General features: G+C 47.2%; 7 protein-coding genes across 7 annotated transcripts; 4 read left to right on the top strand and 3 right to left on the bottom strand.

Moving 5' to 3' along the window:
• Positions 1–568: 568 nt before the first annotated feature.
• Positions 569–2475, bottom strand: I302_108339 (uncharacterized protein; the record flags this gene model as incomplete). The annotated part of the gene is made up of 8 exons (XM_019193887.1): positions 569–625; positions 704–946; positions 1017–1044; positions 1107–1244; positions 1308–1338; positions 1408–1538; positions 1609–1862; positions 1921–2475. The coding sequence occupies 8 exons, from the start codon at positions 2473–2475 to the stop codon at positions 569–571; spliced, it is 1437 nt and encodes a 478-aa protein (XP_019044010.1).
• A 1332-nt stretch (positions 2476–3807) lies between these two features.
• I302_108338 (60S ribosomal protein eL19) lies at positions 3808–4784 on the top strand (the record flags this gene model as incomplete). Its single annotated transcript, XM_019193888.1, has 4 exons — positions 3808–3871; positions 4140–4224; positions 4288–4494; positions 4553–4784. 4 exons carry the CDS (start codon positions 3808–3810, stop codon positions 4782–4784), a joined length of 588 nt encoding a protein of 195 aa, XP_019044011.1.
• A 319-nt stretch (positions 4785–5103) lies between these two features.
• On the top strand, positions 5104–6669 carry I302_108337 (uncharacterized protein; the record flags this gene model as incomplete). Its single annotated transcript, XM_019193889.1, has 9 exons — positions 5104–5406; positions 5462–5621; positions 5677–5715; positions 5773–5898; positions 5957–6044; positions 6098–6165; positions 6218–6418; positions 6477–6532; positions 6589–6669. 9 exons carry the CDS (start codon positions 5104–5106, stop codon positions 6667–6669), a joined length of 1122 nt encoding a protein of 373 aa, XP_019044012.1.
• Positions 6670–7039: 370 nt separating this feature from the next.
• Positions 7040–9622, top strand: I302_108336 (uncharacterized protein; the record flags this gene model as incomplete). The annotated part of the gene is made up of 12 exons (XM_065870646.1): positions 7040–7081; positions 7129–8019; positions 8081–8115; positions 8182–8257; positions 8322–8347; positions 8419–8629; positions 8682–8807; positions 8852–8926; positions 8974–8990; positions 9064–9099; positions 9156–9465; positions 9536–9622. 12 exons carry the CDS (start codon positions 7040–7042, stop codon positions 9620–9622), a joined length of 1932 nt encoding a protein of 643 aa, XP_065726718.1.
• Positions 9623–9708: 86 nt separating this feature from the next.
• On the bottom strand, positions 9709–10948 carry I302_108335 (uncharacterized protein; the record flags this gene model as incomplete). The annotated part of the gene is made up of 5 exons (XM_019193891.1): positions 9709–9893; positions 9956–10035; positions 10093–10228; positions 10315–10815; positions 10858–10948. 5 exons carry the CDS (start codon positions 10946–10948, stop codon positions 9709–9711), a joined length of 993 nt encoding a protein of 330 aa, XP_019044014.1.
• Positions 10949–11246: 298 nt separating this feature from the next.
• I302_108334 (40S ribosomal protein eS7) lies at positions 11247–12328 on the bottom strand (the record flags this gene model as incomplete). Its single annotated transcript, XM_019193892.2, has 4 exons — positions 11247–11271; positions 11334–11429; positions 11495–11728; positions 12087–12328. The coding sequence occupies 4 exons, from the start codon at positions 12326–12328 to the stop codon at positions 11247–11249; spliced, it is 597 nt and encodes a 198-aa protein (XP_019044015.2).
• Positions 12329–14300: 1972 nt separating this feature from the next.
• I302_108333 (uncharacterized protein) lies at positions 14301–17943 on the top strand (the record flags this gene model as incomplete). The annotated part of the gene is made up of 5 exons (XM_019193893.1): positions 14301–16771; positions 16827–16900; positions 16952–17251; positions 17307–17765; positions 17825–17943. 5 exons carry the CDS (start codon positions 14301–14303, stop codon positions 17941–17943), a joined length of 3423 nt encoding a protein of 1140 aa, XP_019044016.1.
• Between the last annotated feature and the right edge of the window lie 133 nt (positions 17944–18076).

Genomic DNA, 18076 nt, shown 5'->3' with positions numbered 1-18076 from the left:
GAATGATGATACAAATGAAGTTTGAGGGATTGTGGGTGGATCAGTAAGAGGTAATTCGTCTGTTTGCTTTATATCTTGGGACTTCGTTCTTGAAATTACAGTAAGGTCAGAGTCTCTGCAAGGCGATCGCAATCTCTACAAGATGAAGATGGCCCATACTTTGGGTAGATCAGATATGAATTAGTGATTAATCTCCTTTCAGATCGCCCCAAAGACAAGTCGGGACAACTACCCCTTTCATCCAAGGAGATCAATTAACATCCAACGGGAGGGCATGGAAGAGATAGGGGGAGGAGAAAGGCATGAAAAGAGTGAGATGAAAGGATTCGTTACAAAGGGTCGAGGTGACATGAATCAGTGATGCTGTGGTCCTTCTCTGGCTGTGGCTCATTGTTGTCTTGGGTGAAGAGATATGGTATATGCATTTTCATTCGTACTAATCGTTAAAATACTGTACCCAGCAGTGCACATCACCCAAAGAACGTCATTAGCCGAAGCGAGGACACCAAATTATATTGTACATACGTTTGCTATTCTTCGAGGCGGGGAATGTCTACAGAGCCTATGCCTAAAGCAACTTGTATAGTGTGACTTCCTTTGTTCCCACGTCGAAAGAAGTATATACCTGTAGCGGATCATCGAACAGTCAGCTCCAAGCCAAATGATGGAACTTTCCGTCTGAGATCAGAGATATAGGACTCACTGTATGCAAGAAAGCATCTCCAATGACCCACGTGTCCATGCCCTTCAAAGAGCCGATCTTTGCCCAGCAATACCCATCCTGAGATCCCACATCCGCGCCGATAAGGTATTTGTACTCCAGGTCAAATGCCTTGCCACCGAATGTGAACGTGATAGTAGGAGGGTTTTCTGGTGCACAGGGTAAAAGGTACCCTTGAGCAGAAGTTTTGGGTAATGGGAGGTGGGCATAGATCGCTAGTGCGTCCTGTGAAATGAAGCGGTATCAGTACAACGATTACGAGTCCTCAATCATAGCAGCTGGAGCACAGACTCACCTCTTCTGGTATGTAGATGTACGAACTCCTATAAGAAACCGTATATCAGTTTCATGCAAACCATCTTCACGAGGATGATTGATCACTCACCCCGTGTCTATGATGACTGTCTTTGCCCCAGATACAGCCTCACTGCCGACGATTAGAGAATCTAATGTAACTTCGTACAAGTTCATCTCATTTGGGACCGACTGTAGTGTGACTTTGTGATTGGGATCTGCGTGTTCACTAGTGGTATGGGCAGACTTGTCAGCAAAATCTACGGCAAAGAGATCCTTCAACAAGACTCACCTGGTTGTTACGTCTCCAAAAGTGATTTCACCTGAATTGACATCACGAGGCGCTTAGCCGGTAATTTACCTCCAAAGCCAAAGCAAAGGACAATGCTCACTGTCAATACTCTCATCTTCGGATAGGTAGAATCCCACAGTCTTCGCTTTTATCAGGCCTAAATCGTACATTGCTTTTACCAGAGTAGGATTTCCATCACTGTTTGTCTCGCCAGCGAGACCTAGAATTCCGCTATGATTCGTTCTTGTCAGATCATGAATCCAATGGCTGCACCGATCTCTGCATAAGAGATCGTGCTCACCTCAAGACAGATCCAGACGAAGCCAAAGCTTGATCTATCGCCGTCACTCCCATTAGTTCCACGTCAGGTACTTTGTATGGTCCGATAGATACCGCTCCATGCGCGTAGCATCCCTCAGCCGAACCGATACCATACGTGATATTTTGGGATTCACATCCATCAGGAACAATCAATGGTGAGATTGTCATAGCCGCTTGTTTACATGTTTCGCACGAGGATGTGGGAACCCAAAATGCCGACGAACCAGTATCGACCTGTACCAGTCTTAGTTGCAGTCTCACAGACAAAGGAAGAGTGGGAATATTAACTTACAATTACAGGGATAGCCACACCTCCCACGTTTACGTCAATCGTATAGGCCAACCCACCTGTATTATCCAAATTCAGATCCGGTACTTCGCCCATTGCTGGGCCCTCTGCTTTCGCCGTGTCTGTAGGAGTCGGTACGGTAGCGGAGACCGTCCTCGTTCTGGTCCTGGTAACTTGCGAAATAATGACGTTGGCCGCCTCTTCAGGATCATCCGTATCTTTCACAGCTGCTACACTCGCCGGTGTCGATCTCGTGAGAGGAGCAGCGAGGCTTGTGATAACGCTGACAATCTCATCTCCGATATCTTGTCGACGCTTGGCGCTCCTTTTGCCCTGGGTCTTGTGGTGACTATGCATGGGTATATGGATGGCTCGTTCTGCCAGACGTCTTCGTTCTAACGCACGTTGCTGTATCTGGCGTATCGGACCTGACGCGGACGATGTGACGTGTTTGGATAATTTGAGGGTGGTAGCTGCGTAGACGGGCGAAGTGGCGAAGAGACCTAGGAGGGACAGGAGGGGAAGAAGGAGGATATGGTGTTGGAGGAATAAGTTCATTGTGTCGTATTTACAGGTGCGATGTACGGGACTTCAATCAAGAGTAGCGATCACTTTATTAGGTGCGTATAGCTGTTGAAGTGGGTTGAGAGAGGTCGGACGTTGCAACGGAGGTCGTTACGGATGTTTGGGTGAAGAATGAAAAGAATGACAATGGTCGGCTACGGGATAGATCGGATTGGAAGAAGATTTCGAGATATGATGACGAATGATGCGACAGCTCGTTGAGGATGATCTTGAGATGACGGCGTCGACGATGATGAGTAGGAAACGTCACGGTGAAATGGATGGATGAGAGACAAGAGGAAGATAATGTGATTGATGAGTGTGGAAGGGGATTGACGATCCAAAGTCGTGATTGTGGATATTAATCAGTACATATAGGATGAGACTTTACAATTGCTTGAAAATCGTGAGAAAGATTGCCTCTTGTTGTTGTTTCAGTATGGATCGGATTGAGCACCCTTCCATTGAGATCACTTCATCATCGGTGTAATTCAGCTTACCCTCTTGCGAGGTGTGTATCACAGCCGAGGTCATTTCTGACTTTGATTGACCCCCTGAAAGGTCTCTTGAGTACAATGTATCCTTTCGTCACTTTGGATGTGATGCAATATGCGGAAGCTGGACCCTGCATGAGTACAAAGGAAGCTTCAGTATTGATCGTTGTTCGAACAGCTGGATGCAAAGGTAAGCAAGTGAATGAATCGAGTATCCGTTGCTCGATGCTGGTTATTATCCCTTTGGAACGCATCTTCCAATTGAAGAAGCTGATATGACCATGCTTACCAGGTTGCGGAGCTGGAAAGCCGGATCCCTGGTGTATGACAAGCTATAGTCAGGTATGGATCATACCAATGCCGAGGATGTGATCATGCATGAAGACAGTTTCTGTTGGGCGCGAATTACACTCGAAGTCGTGATGGTTTTTGCTATTCCCGGATGTACAATAAGATATGGTACAAACGTGAGAAATCAGCAACCCAGCTTCTCGCACTCTGGACCATGGAAAAGGGCATAATCGCTTTCATCGGATCACACAAATTTCTTAACGCCGATATGCTGTGAACAGCCACTCTGACTGTAACAGACGTGAGGCGCGCCACAAGCGGAATGAGCGGTAATATGGAATGAACCAGCCTAGTGGACAACTCCGCCTTTTCGTTTGAATACTGAATCCTTTGCTCCCACGCCTCGCTCAATCGCCTCCTCACCATACACACCACCATACCACTCCTGGCTTGCTCACCACCTTGATCCTTATCCATCCATTCATTATACTATATTTCCCTCTTCCTTAGACATCAAGATCATCTCCATCTAGACACCACCATGGTCAATCTCAAGCAACAAAAACGACTCGCCGCCTCCGTCGCCGGTGTCGGTAAGAGAAAGAGTGAGTATACAGTTTTTGAATGGAGTCGATCGGAGCGATATTGGTGGAGATAGTGAAGATCGAGGATTTAGGGGGATATCAGAAGGTCATGGTGTATGATATCAATCAAGTGGAAGGATTCATCAACAACGCTAGATGTGTTCGAGGGTTATGGAAGATTATAAGGATGTTGGAATGGATGGGGAAAGACGAGTTAAGAATTGGGAGGATGTACACGTTGATTAGAAGGGAAATATTGACTAACATTCTTTTCCCCTCCCACCAATAGTCTGGCTCGATCCCCAAGAGGCCGCTGAGATTGGACAAGCCAACTCTCGATCTGGTGTCAGAAAGCTCCTCAAAGATGGTCACATGTGAGTGGATGTTTGGATTACCATGATTGTGGGTTACGTGTATTGATATTCTTCTTCACTTAGCATCATCAAACCCACCGTCATCCACTCTCGAGCCCGAACTAGGGAGCACGCTGCCGCCAAGCGAGCTGGTCGACACACCGGTTACGGTAAGAGAAAGGGTACCGCCGAGGCCCGTATGCCCACCAAGGTTCAATGGCTTAGAAGAATGAGAGTGTTGAGAAGACTTTTGAAGAAGTACAGAGAAGGTGGAAAGATCGACAAGCACCTGTGAGCCCGAACTATCATCAACAGTTGTTTGTAGGTTCATGACTGACAGTTCAATCAGCTACCACACTCTCTACCTTGAAGCCAAGGGTAACCGATTCAAGAACAAGCGAGTCTTGATGGAACACATCCACAAAGCCAAGGCCGAAGTCATCCGAACCAAGCACCTCGCCGAACAACAAGAAGCCCGACGAGTCAAGAACAAGGCCATGCGGGAGAGAAAGGCTCAACGACTCGCCGAGAAGAGACAAGGTATCACCGAAGTCGAGCGAGAAGAAGAGGTCAAGGAGTAGATGTTGGTCACTTCTGTACTTTTACTTTGGATGGATGCATCTGGCATTTAGCGTATACCATGTTTGGTCTCTGTCTACGTCGCGTATGATCTATGATTTGCCCAGATGTTGTGCATAATCGTCTATCACAGTTGCATTTGGAGTTCTGAAGCGATGATGAGCTCAATCCTGTGGGTGTAAGAATCACAATGGTGGGATGAAATTACGTTTGAGTTGCAAAGTGGAGGAGGTTCACGATCGATTCAGATTCTGAAATTGAACAAACCATCATCATCATCCATCTGCTTGATCATTACAATCGTTCATAGCACTATACACCATGATACGTACATCTATATTGAGAGCTGCCAGACCAGCAGCAAGACCAATCACCAAGTGCACTGCTCCTGCTTTCATACCTCGATCGTACGCGACTCTTTCCCCTCATACACCTCCACCAACCACACCCTACGAGGTATTCGATGAACCCTCCAAAGATAGACAGAAGGATCGAGCAATTGCAAGGCTACGAGAGGAAGGAGAGTCATCGCAGTCAGAGTCTGCTGAGAAGGGTGAAGATCCTGTCAAGGTTGTGGATTATCTTCGAGAAGAAATCGCAGAACGTTTAGCAGAGCGAATCGAGGTGAGTCATTGAGGTACTGTCACAGTAAGTGGATTGTTGCTCACAACCCGGATAGGATCTGCGAATACCACCATCATCAATACTTGAGCTTGCTGCTCATTCTGGCCAGCTAACGCAGATATTGCAAGAAGTGATAGCAGACGAAGTACCATCATCGTCCGAGCAGCAGGATACTCAGACGGAAAGAAGGAGGTGGTGGATCGTGGAATCAAGCAGTATGTACTGATCATTGCTCATTTGTTTGCGACTCAGCTGATCGATGATTTGTAGAGGAATCATTACATCGAGATGACGATTCCCACTTTGCATGTAAGTTGCCTCCCATACATGCTGGTCACTCTTCCTGCTCACTTCATGGTTCCATAGCTCCGCCCACCCGTATACAAGCATCTGCCTCAAGACTGCTAGAACACCCAGAAGTAGAGAAGTTGAGGGAACAGGTGGAAGCAGTAGTCAGTGGAGGGGGTCTCCATTGGGTAGGGGATATCGTCGGTGGATACCATCATCACTTATGCTCGTCCATGTACCGAATACTGAGGTCTAAACATAGGTGCGCTTACCCAAATACGGCATCTACTCAAACCCGATGGAGTGTTTGTTGGAGCCGTGTTGGGAGGAGACACACTGTTCGAGCTGCGGTGGGTTGCTTTCATTGTCCATTTGGAAGTTTTCTAGCTGAGTCACCATTCAGAACGTCATTGCAGCTAGCAGAGCAGGAGCGTAGAGGAGGTATCGCCAATCGTGTGTCGCCTATGATCAGTGAGTGAGATGAGTCGTCTACCTACATCACCGTATGCTGACAGACATGTAGATCCCACCGATGCACCTTCTCTGCTTAACCGAGCTGGCTTCACCCTCACTACTATCGACGTCGAAGATATGACCATCAATTACCCTTCCATCTGGGAACTTGTGTCGGATCTGAGAGATATGGGTGAAAGCAATGCTATTCTCGGCAGACGTGCGCATGTATCAAGGGATGTGCTGCTAGCTGCTGATGCAATCTACAAGGGTAAGCTAAAGTTCGTAGGTCATTCTGCTGTTGCCAGAGGCTAACAACCGATATATAGAGCTCTATGGAAACGAAGATGGTTCTGTCCCAGCTACATTCCAGATAATCTTCCTTGTAAGTGTCTCCGACCACTGCTGCAATTGGCCAAGCTGATAGGTTACCATAAATAGATTGGATGGAAACCAGGACCCAACCAGCCTAAAGCGCTAGAACGAGGATCCGCTACTACCAGTCTCAAGGATGTATTGTGATGACTTCATGCATAGCCCCATCTACTCGCCGCCCTCAGCGCATTCAAGCGATGGCACTGACCCTGTGTCGTGTGGTATCCAAGGAGTCGAGCACGCATTCAATCCGTCCCCTCTCATACCATCAACGGTCGTCAAGGTGACCCCTCGCAGTTCGAGATACAACGAAAAGCGATGCGGCGTAAGAGCATCCAGCTAGCCGACTGTCGCAACCAATACTCACATACAGGTCATACTAAATGGTTATCTTCATCAATATCTCTTTCTTCTTTTTCTCCTTTACGAACTTCTTGGCATCAACCAAAGTACCGTTCATCATCAATTTTCCGCTGGTCGGCTTTCCTTACTTTTCTTTTCACTTGTCTACTTCACTATGCAGTTCGCTGGTCGACTATATTCAGCCTGGTCGCTGGTTGTGAGTTCTGAGACTGAGAGTGTACAGCTGCCGCTAACCAAATATAGCGAGACCGCCTGCGACATCGAAATCTCCTCATCTTCCTTCTCTTCCACCTCACCACTTCTGCCGTCCTCTTCGTCCTCTCAATCCTTTCCGCCGAGACGAATGCCGAAGCATCCCACTTCCTCCGACACATCATCCAAACTGCCAACCTATCTTCTATAGTCTTCTACAATCCCGATAATGGTAAATTCGGAGATTGGAAGAGCGCCCCAGCGTTAGTCGTCACGGGCAATGATACGATCTCGAAGAAGAAAGAAGATGGGATCGTGTGTAACGATGATGGGAAGAGATGTAAGGCCGTTGGAAAAGGGTTGCATCGACATGAGGATGAGACGGACGTGAAGCCCACATTCGCACAGCCATTTAGACAGACTACATATACATCCACGACTACCATGACTACTCAGGAGAGTACGATCACTACGAGAGTGCTGGTCGTACCTACTTTGACTGTCATCTCTGGAGAAGCTTTAAGGACTGAAGTGATGCTGAATGAACAAGGTAGACTTATGGAGACATTCAGTGCAACCACGACCTCACTGATAAGCTCGACCACCCGTTCATCCTCCGTCATCAGCGCAGCCTCGGCCACCGCTACTGCCACTGCCACGGCTTCAAGCAAAGCTCTCATCGAGGCTGAGGAAGAAGAAGAAGAAGAAAGTGAAGATGGATCAGATGGGTCCGATGATAGTTCTATCAATTCTAGTGATTCCGGCGACGAAGAGGAAGAGGAAGAGGACAAACCCAAAGTGTTGAAAGTGTCCAAAAAAGATTACATCAACGCCTGGAAGCGAGATATCCAATTATCGACCGTCCAAGGTCCTGGAAACGTAGTAGAAGTCAATATTGCGCATCTGTCTGGCTCGAATGGACCGGATGTTCAGTTAACTCAGGTGAGTTCCGTTTCAAGAGATGAGAAAATCTGGTGGTGCTGAGTCCTCACAACTCACTCAGCAATGCGCCATTCATTATGGCTGGGCTATCAATTCGTGAGTGATCGGTTCAGGTGATTAGGTCGATTGAAGATTGAATTTTGACGATCGACGACTGGATAGTCTCGATAATCTCGTTCGTGAGGAGGCTGTTCTGGCTGCGTTCTTCATTTGGATTCTTGGTCTAGCTGTGGTAGGAGTGAGTGAAGCGAAGGCCGTAATGTCAAAGATCACCGATCTCAAGCTAATCTTGCGTCCTTCAGTTGCTTAATGAATCTATACCTCATCTGTGAGTCTATAACACATGAGCGTATCGCTTACATGCAGACTCGCGTTGCTCTTGTCCTTGTTCATCTCGAGTATCTGGACCGCCAACGGTCTTCGACTATCCTTCAAATTCTGGAAGAACTTCGAATCTACCACTACGACGTACTGTGATGGTCTGAATGTCTTGCCTATGTATCTGAACAAACGGATCGGATTTCAGAGTACGGTCCTGGGTCTGACCGTCATCACCATGGTAGCTAGTGGTGTATTGTGCTGGAAGATCAGAGATCATTTCGGATGGCAGGTGAGTGGATCTTCAACGCCTTATCTGTTTGTCCGCTGAGCTGTGAAGTTAGACCTTCCAAAGGATCGGGGCATCTTCGAAGATCAACAAGATTTACAAGTTGGTCCTTGCGTTGAGTATCCTCTTACAACTCGACGCGTTCGTACTGGTCACTTTCTTCGCGTTATTCTTGGATCAGGTGAGTAATTGAAGAAGTTACTACAAGCTGATCGCTTTGTACAGATCTCGAGAGGACCAGCCAGCTACTTTATGAGGGACTGTAAAGTGTTCAAAGCGTTTTACAGTATATTGATCGTGGTGAGTACCCTTCATAATCATGTAATTCATGGCTAATTTCACCTCAGGCTTTACTCCCTTGGCTGTATTTTGTAAGTCTCTTTAGTCAATTTTACGCTGACAGAGTAGGGATGGACATCGATTCGTCAAGAACAAAGAAAACGATTCAACATCTTCCTTTGCCTTTCTGTGCTGTAAGTGTTGTCATGGAAGGTAGTACAAAGTACTGATGTAATTTACAATCGTTCAGTACCATGGGGGCATGGGCAGTCTCATTCACCAACCCAATGTTCCGAATCATCTTCTCCACCTGGGCTTTCTTCACATGTATGGGATCCCTCGCAGTGGGATTGACAGCCATCACGGTGATACTTGCGATAATCCGCCGAATGACCTTCGGTAAAGGTTTGGCAGATTTCCTGTACCTTGAAGAAGTCCATGAGAGACCGAATAGTGGATTGCTAGATGAGAAACCTTCCATGCCTGTTGCGATGCCTCGAAGTGACTTGCCTACTTTCTCGACTGCTTTTGGACCTGGACCTGCACCTGCACCACCACCTGTACGTCTGATCCTTCACCTCTTGAGGAACGCATGTCAAGTCACTAATGGTTGCCTGGATAACCTCTCAGCGTCAGATGTTCCCACCCATGCCTGTGTATACGACCGCAACGAGAGTAGCATCGTGGAATGCAGGAGACGATCGCAGAGCATTATAAGGCACGGTATGGTATCATCGTTTCATACCACTTCATAGTGTCGCATGATTATATGCATGTTCATTTTTACTTCGTTCTTACCAGGTTCATCCCAATCTCTCCAAAGCCATTTGTAAACCTGCATATTCCTGAGAAGACATCCCTGCTTTTCTCGCTTCTCGTAATTTCTCTGTAATCTCTCTCTTCTCCTTGTCCAGCGCGTCTTTCTCGTCGGACATGGATTCGTCGTGGAGTTTGGTAAAGTGACGCCACAGGAAGAAAACGATAGCCACTGCAGGTGAGTATAAATGTTTTTAGCGTTATCAAATAGCGTTACGGGGAAAGAGTACGTACAAATTCCTAATCGCATATCCACAGCGCAAAGTAGGAAACCGAGGATTGTTTGTAGGAGATTGGCAACTTTGGAGTAACGTCTATGGAAATGAGACGATAAGGAATGTACAATACAGTATTAGCGACGTTGGACTTACTCTTCTTCCTCTTTTTGTGCTTTCGCAATTTTCAATAATTGGATATCCTTCTCGATCATCTCCGTTGCCCAGGGGTTCTTCATTGTAGCTTTTAGCTTATCCTTATCAAGCGGAGGGGCCATGAGATCGGCAGCATCTATCGTTTAATTCCATTAGCTACTTGTGACCGATTCATTCCCCCTACTCATGGTTGTATCTCAAGTAAGCAAACCATTCACTCACCATCAGGTACGTTATCCCACCAGAGCGTTCCAGCCGGATCACCCTTCTTAGGTCTCAGCCCATCCTGGAAGGGTACCAGCGCAGGTCTACCTGGCCCCTGCATCGTCAAGAAGTAATTCTTCCGGAACCCCACACTAGACGGATCATCTCTGCTTGAAGATCCTGATACCTGCTTCGGAGCGGGGTTACCCACCCTCTTCGAAGAGGAGGACGAGGAGGGCATACCGCCCGCTCGAATGTCTGACGAAGTTAGGGGTTTTTGAGATGATGAACTGAAACCCGACCTAGATGATGAGGAGGACGAGGATGAGGACGAAGATGATTTCACTTTGGATAGTGCTTTGGCTCTGTCCCTTGCTGCTTCCTGTCGGGTCAGGATGTGATACCCTACATAGGCGACTATGACTAACATCATAAATGGTGGAGAGAGGAATGGGAGACTACTGATGGACCCGTCGACGTTGATGCTAAACGGGGAGTAGGGCATTGAGGGGTGAGAGGCTACGGGTTGTTAGCACACATCCAATTATCGGTGATACGCACCAAAACCTAGTACGATGAGTACGAGCAATGCCTGCTCGAAGGGTCCGAAGGTGAACCCCTTCTTCTTATCATCTTTCTTTTTGTCAGCCATTTTGAATAGGTTGGTGTTATAAGTATTTGGAATGAGGAATAATAGGGGATTGTTTATACGAAATTGTTCGATAAGAAGAGATCCTCAATTCTCTTATATCGCTCGATCTGACTTTCCAAACAGTAGAGAAATCGTCAAATACAAGTAAAACACGTCAGTAGCGCAACGATCAGTAGTCAAAGGAGGATCTCCGTTATCTACCACCACATCCTCAAAGGATCCAAGTCTCCCCTTGCAACAACACATCAAGCGTTATATAACATGCATGACCTCCAAATGCCAACGGTCGTGAGGGTATCTACTCAGCAGCTTGCACGGGGAACCTAGATAGATATACCGTTAGCGACAGTACTTACGACGATAGGACGAAATACAAAATACTCACTCGAAGTGAACGTCCTTACCAGCAAGGGTTCGGTAGACGGAGGAGAAGGTGTCGAGTTTGTATTCAAGGTTGTTTTGGTCTTTTGAGTCGAGGAATCTGGTGGGGGGTTTATAATTAGTACATTGTTTGATCAACAGTCATGAATGTAAGTGTAAACTCACACTCGGATCAATTTACCACCATCTTGAGCAACTCTGGTCCTCTTGCCGACGATCTCACTGGGCCAGACGAGCTCTTCGAGGATCTTCTCGTGGACGGCGGTGAGAGTTCGAGATCTAGGTCTCTTTTGTTTCTTGTTGGCGGCGGAGTTTCGGGCAGGTTTGGGGAGGACTCGTCGTTGGGAGAGGAAGACGATGTATTTGTCGGAGAGTTTCTTCTCGAGCTCTCGGGTGAGTCTGGGTGATGAGGGGGGTCATAATTGGGTTATGATTGAATGAAAAGGTGAGGGATTCATCCGGGGTGGATGGTGGTGAATGATAGCGAGAGCAGGGAGGTGGATGGACGGATAGGGATGAAGGAGGAGAGTAGCAAGTTATTTTTGATCAGCATTTACCCATATGATCCTTCATTCGTCCAACCCAAACCTTCTCCCTCCTAAATCTACTCTCATCCGCCAAAAGACACCAGGGGAGGTGGGCCTGAAAAGTCCCTCCGTCTACCCCGAATGTCTTTTAACTGGACTGAGAGCGAAAGCCATGTATAATTTCCTTCCCCTTCCTTCCTATTTGTTCCCAGCTAAGATCTACGACTTACCTTTGTTGGACCTTGTGGAAAGCCTTGGCCATGGGGACGGGTACGAAGATGACGACGGCCTTCTTTCCACCTTTAACATCGACCTCTCTAGCTTCGGAGAACTGGAGCTGTCTCAACTCGGACTTGAGCTCTGGGACATTCTGCTCGAGGTCGACGAAAGCTTGAGCGATTTGTTGCTCAATCTCCGAGGGAGGGGTTTGAGGAGCGTTGGCTGTTCGCAAGATCTTGTTGGCTGCGGACATTTTTGCTGTTTTTGAGAGATGATGATTGTAAGTGGTTGATGTACTTGAGAATTGACGAGGTTGAGATAGATGACTCACGAGGATGCTTTGAAGGCTGAGGAGAGGAGAGAGGTTGCTGTACTGATATTTTGTTAAAGGTTAAATGTCGACCTCCATGCAACGACTGCTCACGCTTGCCTTGCTTGCAGCTCTCTCAGCTTACTTACTGCATGAAAACCACTATGAAAGCTTGAAAGCGTGGTCGAGTGTGGCACTCAGACTCAAAAGACCCTGACACTTATGTGAATACAACTGTCAATCGGCGATATCCTTAAGTCCGATATGGACGGTGAATCAGTCTTGCCCGCCTTTTATGCTGGTGCAACGCTTCGGATCTCAATCATCAACTTGGACATCTCAATTTCTCGCATGGCATTGCTCACTCACCTCGTCTCGCCGTGAAATGCATGAATCATTTAGCTAGCCAGATTGATCATCACGCAGAACAGAAACTCTCTCATTGCGGATTTTCAGCCATTGATGATACCTCCTTACATCGCCTGCGGCTTCTCGCTGATGTCAACGAGCGACAGGTGAAGATCTCACTGAATGCTTTCGTCTCCGCACGGTATGTCGGTAATGTCACGAAATCTCATCTTAGCTGGTGAGACGGTATCTCCCCGTTTTGTATTGTCGCACAGTTGTGAATGGCTCATTTATACAAAAAATCTGGTCAAACATTCTGACTGATTTGATTATCGACGTTGCTGCTACGTAGACTGTCCTGAACGGGTAGTCTAATAACAATGTCTGTCTGTGATTGCCAATTCCGGATGACAATAGCGGTATCTTATACATTGAAGAAAGGACCCACGGGTTGTACGTCTTCGTGCTTACGGATGCCCCTGATTGCCGAAAGGACGGTTTAGACTCAGACACAAGCTCAAGTTCTGCGATGCTCCAACGAGCAGACCTATAGATCTCATCTGAAGATCAAACCAGATAAGGCTTAGTGAGCGTGCGAAAGCAAACACCATTACCTCAATCTGTTTCAAGGCGAAAATCAACATCAATGTCGGACACCAAGTGATCTGATAAGTGTACGTAGGCACATAGATTGGAAGACATATCGGACTCTACAAACAGATAGCCCACGTATCATCTGCGGTCGCGCTGGTGTTAATTTCGGACGTGAGCTGAAGCAAGCACAGTAGCATCACGCTCGGGCGGGAAGTATACCGTCCGAGAACAGAAGTAAAGGCTTAAGCGTTCACGACGTCCGGCTGTGTGTGAAATGACACCTTTCGACTAGACTACGGTGTAGAATATGTGCAGCTGAGCGTCGATAGATAATGCCCACACGTCTTTGCGTTCACTCAGTCGTCGAATGAACAACTGATTCAAAATGGTAAAATTTAACACCCATGGGAGAAAGAAGGAGTTTTTGAAAAGAAGGAGTTTTTGATGATGAAGGAGTTTTTGATGAAGAAAGAAGGAGTTTTTAAAGAAAGAAGGAGTTTTTGAAGGAAGAAGGAGTTTTTGATTTGCTGAGTATATGAGTAGTGATCCAGTAAAAGTTCTGGACAGCTTAGCATTCGATAAAACCAGTGTGAGCTTGGGCTCGGATAGCGAGATAGAAGCCGCAAAGATCCGACCCAACGGGTTTCTGCTCTTATATTGGTGACGTATATTGAAAGTTGAACATCAAATGCGCAGATCTACAAAGATCTCCTCTGTGGCCATTTGACAGGTCCTACAGCAATGAGAGGCGACGTATATGCCCTTATGCAGACTGACTTGCAAAGGAGCGCAACACAGAAAGTGAGAAATTCAAGATTGCCACTTGAGCCGGATTTGCCACGTGCCAATCATTCATTGTTCCCTTGATGCCCCCGTCGCGACCCTATCCGTCAACTCAGACTCATCATCCTATCCTATATCATCATTATCAATCACTCATCACAATCTCTCACATTCATCATCATAGCTCAACATGTCGGAAGAGGCATACAGGCCCGCTCTTCAGTCATACACTGCTCCACAGGAGATTCTCGACGAGCACGCCGAGCTTGCTGATCAAGATGATACGCCAGATGTCTTCGAAGACACCGCAAGGTCAAAGCAAGTTGCCGCTCGACAGAGCGACTATCACCTTCGACGTTTCAACCGAGCCGACGGACAGGGAGAAGGTGAAGATGAAAGCTACGAGGATAGGATGAGGAGGATAAATTTGCAGAGGGAGGAGGAAAGGGTTAGGCGTCACAAGGAACAATTAGAGAAGGATAAGACCGAGGATGAGAAGATGGTTTTGGATGATAAGACGCCGCCTAGAGCTTTGGCTGGAGATGAGACACCGCCAAGAGCTATTGCAGGTGGGGATACGCCTCCAAGAGATACCACACCTCCTAAGAAGAAGAGGAGATGGGATGTTGAAGAAGTGAAAGAAGAACCTGGAGCGGAAACTTCGGCTGCACCGAAACGTAAATCTAGGTGGGATCAGACACCTTCTGAAGCTGCACCTGAAGTCAAGAAGTCCAGATGGGATCAAACACCCGCAGCATCCGCTACCACTTCCGCTATTACCTCGACGCCCTCTGTCGGTGGTATGATGATGGTTGAAGATAAGCGATATAGACGAATGACGGATGAAGAATTAGATGGATTACTTCCGGGTGGAGAAGAAGGTTATGAGATTGTACCGGTACCAGATGATTATAGACCTGCTCCATCTGTCAGAAAGATGGTCCCTGCTCAAGCGGAACATGGTTTCATGATGCAAGATGACTCGGATGCTGCTAGAGCCCGTTCTGCAGCCGGTGGAATGCAAGGTTCTCAAGAACAAACCGAGATCGAAGGTATAGGAACTCTCCAATTCTTGAAACCTGAAGACACTCAATACTTCGCCAAGGTGCTAGGGGAAGGTGGTGGTGAAGATGATGATAATTCGTACACAGTGGAAGAGTTGAAGGAAAGGAAGATTATGAGATTGCTTCTCAAGATCAAGAATGGTACTCCACCAGTCAGAAAGACAGCTCTTCGTCAGATCACCGATAGGGCAAGAGAATTTGGCGCTGGTCCACTGTTCGATAAAATCCTTCCATTGCTCATGGAGCGTACATTGGAAGATCAAGAACGACATTTGTTGGTCAAAGTTATCGATCGAGTTCTCTACAAACTAGATGATTTAGTTCGACCTTACGTGCACAAGATTTTGGTGGTCATCGAACCTTTACTTATCGATGAAGACTATTACGCTCGTGTTGAAGGTCGAGAAATCATTTCCAATCTTGCCAAAGCTGCTGGTCTCGCTCATATGATCTCCACCATGCGACCTGATATCGATCACGTCGATGAGTATGTCAGAAACACCACCGCTCGAGCGTTCTCCGTCGTCGCTTCAGCTCTCGGTATCCCTGCGCTTCTTCCCTTCCTTCGAGCCGTCTGTCGATCCAAAAAATCATGGCAAGCTCGACATACTGGTATCCGTATCATCCAACAGATCGCTATCATGATGGGTTGTGCGGTACTACCCCATCTCCGAAATCTCGTCGATACCGTTGCCGATGGTCTTCAAGACGAACAACAAAAAGTCAGAACCATGACCGCCTTGTCCCTCGCCGCTCTTGCTGAATCAGCCGCTCCATATGGTATCGAATCTTTCGACAACGTGCTCAAACCTCTCTGGTTGGGTATTCGACAACACCGAGGGAAGACCTTGGCGGCGTTCCTCAAAGCTATCGGTTATATCATCCCACTGATGGATCCTGAATACGCCGGATACTACGTCAGAGAATGTATGCCAATTCTTATTCGAGAGTTTCAGACATCCGATGAGGAGATGAGACGTATCGTATTGCAGGTCATCAAGCAGTGTGCTTCTACTGAAGGTGTTACTCCAACCTACATCAAGGAAGAGGTCTTACCTGAATTCTTCAAGGCGTTCTGGGTCAGACGAATGGCTCTTGATAAGCGGAACTACAAGCAGTTGGTAGAGACTACCGTCGAACTCGCTCAGAAGGCTGGGGTGTCGGAAATTGTTGGAAGGATATGTAACGACCTGAAAGATGAGTCGGAACCATACCGGAAGATGGTCATGGAAACTGTCACCAAGGTCATTGCCAGTATCGGTGCGGCAGATGTAGATGAACGACTGGAAGTACTTCTCATCGACGGAATCATCTTTGCTTTCCAGGAACAAACACTGGAAGATACAATCATGTTGGACGGTTTCGCTACTGTCGTCAACGCTCTCGGAGATCGGGTCAAACCTTATCTACCACAAATTGTCTCGATGATTCTTTGGCGACTCACCAACAAGTCCGCGAAAGTTCGTATGCTGGCCGCCGATCTTACGTCAAGATTAGCGCCCATCATCAAAAGTTCTGGAGAAGATGGTTTGTTGAGTAAGCTGGGTGTAGTGATCTTCGAACAGCTTGGTGAGGAGTATCCAGATGCTCTGGGAAGGTGAGTCAGCTATTTTCAAGTGAGGTGTATTATCTGTGCTAATCTCATACGACAGTTTGATCGCTGCGGAAGGAGCCATCGCGAATGTCGTTGGTATGACGCAAATGAACCCGCCAGTGAAGGATTTATGTGAGTGATAGCCCACATCGAACGTTATCCGTTGCTGACCTTCTGTTCTAGTACCTCGAATGACACCTATTCTCCGAAATCGACACGAGAAGGTACAAGAAGCCACCATCAATCTTATCGGTCGTATCGCCGATAGAGGAGCTGAGTTCGTACCCGCTAAGGAGTGGATGCGAATCTGTTTTGAACTTCTGGATCTGCTCAAAGCTCACAAGAAGGCCATTCGACGAGCTGCGGTCAACTCTTTCGGTTATATCGCTAAAGCTATTGGTCCTCAAGATGTGTTGAGTGTTCTTTTGACCAACCTGAAGGTGCAGGAACGTCAATCTCGTGTTTGTAGTACTGTTGCGATTGGTGAGTGATGCTCCTTTCACCAGCATAAACAATGTGCTGATCGAAAACTCCCTAGCCATTGTATCTGAGACTTGTGGACCTTTCACATGTATCCCAGCCATCCTTAACGAGTATCGAACACCAGAACTCAACGTCCGAAACGGTTGTCTCAAAGCTCTCGCTTTCGTATTCGAATATGTCGGTGAAATGTCGAAAGATTACATCCACTCGGTAGTAGGATTATTAGAAGATGCCTTGACAGATCGGGATCACGTACATCGACAGACAGCTTGTGCTATCGTCAAACACTTGGCAATCGGTGTAGCAGGTTTAGGATACGAGGAAGCTCTCACCCACTTGCTGAACCTCGTTTGGCCGAATATCTTCGAAACCTCTCCTCACGTGATTGGAGGAGTTATGGACGCTATTGAAGCTATGAGGTTGGGTGTGGGTGCTGGACCTATCCTCTCGTATGTCCTTCAAGGGCTGTTCCACCCTGCTAGGAGGGTTAGAGAAGTCTACTGGCGAATGTACAGTGAGTGGTTCACCTTTTAGCATGTTTGGCCAAGTGCTGACTATCGATGTAATGTGTAGATACCCTCATTCTCGGTGCTTCCGATGCGATGGTGCCCTTTTACCCCAATTTGGGATCTTCTGCGGATCTGGCTAGTGGACAGGATTACACGAGACATGAGCTTATGATGTGGGTTTAAGAAGTACAGTACAGGAAGAATGAGCAGTATGCATTTATCTGTTGTATCACGTGTGTTTTGGTGTTTGGCCCCGCCTCACCCCGGGTTGACCTCCACTTGCCTCAATTGATAAACGTCATTGACGTTCAACATT

This window comes from Kwoniella bestiolae, chromosome 7 (genome assembly GCF_000512585.2).
Source record: "Kwoniella bestiolae CBS 10118 chromosome 7, complete sequence".
In the NCBI taxonomy this organism is placed as follows: Eukaryota; Fungi; Basidiomycota; class Tremellomycetes; order Tremellales; family Cryptococcaceae; genus Kwoniella; species Kwoniella bestiolae.
This window is presented reverse-complemented; position numbering and strand designations above follow the sequence as displayed.